At 64.3% G+C, this 3,109-nt stretch overlaps 1 protein-coding gene across 1 annotated transcript in view; it reads right to left on the minus strand.

The window, feature by feature from the left end:
- The window catches only part of SCRT1 (scratch family transcriptional repressor 1), a 4,872-nt gene extending 3,115 nt beyond the window's left edge, over window positions 1-1,757 (minus strand). The window contains exon 1 of the mRNA XM_024741033.1: window positions 1,572-1,757. Within this exon, the coding sequence (XP_024596801.1) occupies window positions 1,572-1,757 (186 nt within the window). The remainder of the gene's footprint in view (window positions 1-1,571) is intronic.
- Between the last annotated feature and the right edge of the window lie 1,352 nt (window positions 1,758-3,109).

The raw sequence follows: 3,109 nt of genomic DNA on the forward strand, positions 1-3,109 counted from the left end.
CTCGGGCTCTCCCCACTCCAGCAGTTTTCCCTGATTATGCAACACACTGCAGACCCGCAGCGCACAAAGCCAGGACCGCCTGTCCAGGGACCCCGTCGCTCCCGCTCTCATGGCTCCCAGCGGCTTTTCCACTGTGCTGAGAACCCACGCCCAGCCTTGATGTCGACCCTCTCCAGTGCTCGAGGTCTCCCAACAAGCCCTGGAGAATTCTACCTCCCGCAGACCTTCTAGCACCTCCCTTTCATCTCCCAGCTCTCCCACTACTCACTAGATTTGACCACCTTCAGCTCCAGCCCTATCTCCCTCCATCCACTCTGCTTCTGCCCCCACTCCCTTCAGTCATCCTGCAGCCTTGGGTCCTACCTTGTTCCACATTGCCCTCTTCCCCCAGGCCCTAATCCTTTATGGGGGCCTTCCTCAGCCCCAGGACAGACGACCAGGAAGATGCTGCATTGGAGACAGTGCCAGGGTGTCCACCAGGGGACACCTTCACAGGGACAAACTGCAGGCAGCCAGCATTATTCATGCCGGTAACTGCAGCTGTTCTCAAGGCATGAGATGGATCTCACAACCTCAAAGTCACAAATGCACACCCCACACAATACAGGCTCTGGCTTCTTCAGGGTTACACTCAGCCTCTCAAACACTGTCAATCCTGGAGTCCCCTCACGGTGGGTTGCATGCTGACCCAGGCCTGTGCCACCTACTCATGCAGGGTCAGACATGCAGCCACCCAGACACTCTCAGCTAGGGTCACCAGTCACATGGGCGCAAAGCAGCCTCAGAGTCACATGGTCCCATGTAGTGGCACACAGGCAGGCACACACTCATACAGGGTCACACACAAGCGCACACAGTCACATGGCCACACGCAGTCACATGGGCACACACAGGCTCGCACACAGGCTTATGCTTCTTCAGGTCACACTTGTTTTACCACCCCAGGCTGCTGGCACTCTCAGGCCCCTTGCCTGCATGCTAACAGTTGTCCTTGAATTTGGGCGCCCTTACACAAAGAGCCTCCCCCTGCCTCCAGCACTTTGGACTTCCCGGCCCACAGCCCACCTGCCCACACCCTTCTCCCTGACCATGGATTCAGGGAAGAAGACACTGCTGCTGCCTCGGCTGGGACCTTTGCCCTGACAGGTGGGCCGCCCCCACTGGACCACATGGCTACTCCCTGGAGCTCATAGCACTTCCCTGATGGCCCTAGCAGGGGGTCCTGGAGGTGTAGCCAAAGAAGAGGAGAGGGCTCCGAAGCAGGCTCAGCTTCCTGAGTGTGGGTTTGCATGCATCGCTAAGTCCTGTCATGTCAGCAGGTGTCCATGCTGTGTCGGTCAGGGTGTGGGTCAGTGTGTACCTTCAGGTACCTCCTGTTCCTGCCCCCTGTTCCCCACAGTCTCTCCTGCATTGACACTCTCGCTGCCCAGCCTTGGCTCTGTTCTGGCCTACCTTCCCCTCTCCCTACCCCCCATCTCCCTCCTCTCCAAGCCCCACTCCAGCCACTGCCTCCTGCTGGTTCTGGTTCCCTCGGGTCTATTTCCTGCGGCCCCTGCTCCCTCCAGCCCCACACTCTGGCCCTCTACCCCTTCCGGCCCTGCCCTGGGCCCCTCGCCGCCCCCAGCCTCATCCCAGCTCACACCTTTCTCCTGCAGTCGCTCGCCGAGGTCGCTTCGGGCGCGCCCGTAGGAGCTCTCGAGGTCTGCCGAGGAGAACGTGTCAAGTTTGACCTTCTTGACCAGGAAGGATCTGGGCATGATTCCTGCGGGGCTCCGGCGCTGTGGGCCTGCGGAGCCGGGACGCGGGGGGGCTGCGGCCGCGGCGGGGCCCCGTCACCATCCGAGGGGCGGCGGAAGCAGCACGGGTCCCCACTCTGGCCTTTGGGTGATGCCGCGCGAGTGCCGTCCTCTCTTCTGCCTGCCTGTCCTGCGTTTCCTCCTCTGCTCCTCGGGATCCCTTTTCTTCTCCTTCCTTCCTTCTCTTCTCTTCTTCTATTCTCTTCTCTCTTCTCCTCTTCTCTCTTCTCTTCCTTCCTTCCTTTCCTCCTCTGGTCCCGGCTCCCCAGCCCGCAGTGCCGCGCCGGAAAAAAAGAGGGGGTGGGAGGAGTGGGGGAGAGGACGGCGGAAATGGCTGCGCTGGGCCGGGCCCCCGCCAGGATCTCCTGGGAGGGGTCTTGGGGATGCCGCGGCCCGGCTTGTGTGGAGTTCCCCCGAGAGACTCCAGGAACGGAGGCCCAGCTGTCCGCGGCATTGTGGGGCGTGGGGGGAGAGGTGGAAACAGGCCTGGGACCCACGAGCCCGGACTTGGGATCTTTGGGGGAGGAACGCAGGGCGGACCCCAGAATGGTCCGGCCAGTCTAGCTCTCGGGTGTGGAGGCGAGGGATCTGCGGGGGCAGGTGGGGGAGGCGGGAGGCGAAGGAGCGAATGCTGAGGCAGCGAAAGTGCAGTGTGGAAGTGCTGCGCTCGCCCTGTGCCGCAGTGGCTCCCTGCCACTCGGTCACCCGGGCTGACCCCGCACCCGCTGGAGAGGCCTCCTCCACCCCCGCCTTCCTCCCAAGGGCCGGAGGTCGAGCGCAGCGGCGACGCACCGAGCGGGATGTGAAGGGGGAGAGGGGCTGCTTTGCCCTTGCTCCAGAAATTCGGTTTCACTGGTGGTTTTCCGCCCTCCCGCGCGCCTGCAGCTCCCCCACGCGGCCCCGCAACCAGGCGGATAACCCTTCCCCCGGCCGCCCGCCCCGAGTTTGCAGCCCCCATGACGTCAGGCCCAGCAGCCAATGGCTGGCGCGGGGGTGCGGGGAGTTCCGGGCCGCACAATGGCCGCGCGCGAGGACATATGTCCCCAATTAGGGCCCGGCGCCGCCATTGTCCCCTCACCCTCCCCCACCCGGAGGTTCGGGTCTCCACGCTCCGAGCGCTCCCCAACGCGGCCCTCCGTCCCTGAGGACCAAGGTTACAGGGGTGGCTCCGGGAGTATCCGGGCGGTCCGAGCCGGGAGCCCGTGCGCACCCGGCGCAGAGAGCGGTGACCTTGTGCGGGGCGGCACGGCGGTCCCGCGGACACCTGCCGGGAGCGCGCGGCGGGAGGGCCGCACCGGGGGCGCGCGTTCGGG

The sequence above is a fragment of the Neophocaena asiaeorientalis genome, unplaced genomic scaffold, assembly GCF_003031525.2.
Source record: "Neophocaena asiaeorientalis asiaeorientalis breed wild unplaced genomic scaffold, Neophocaena_asiaeorientalis_V1.1 scaffold177, whole genome shotgun sequence".
NCBI lineage: Eukaryota > Metazoa > Chordata > Mammalia > Artiodactyla > Phocoenidae > Neophocaena > Neophocaena asiaeorientalis.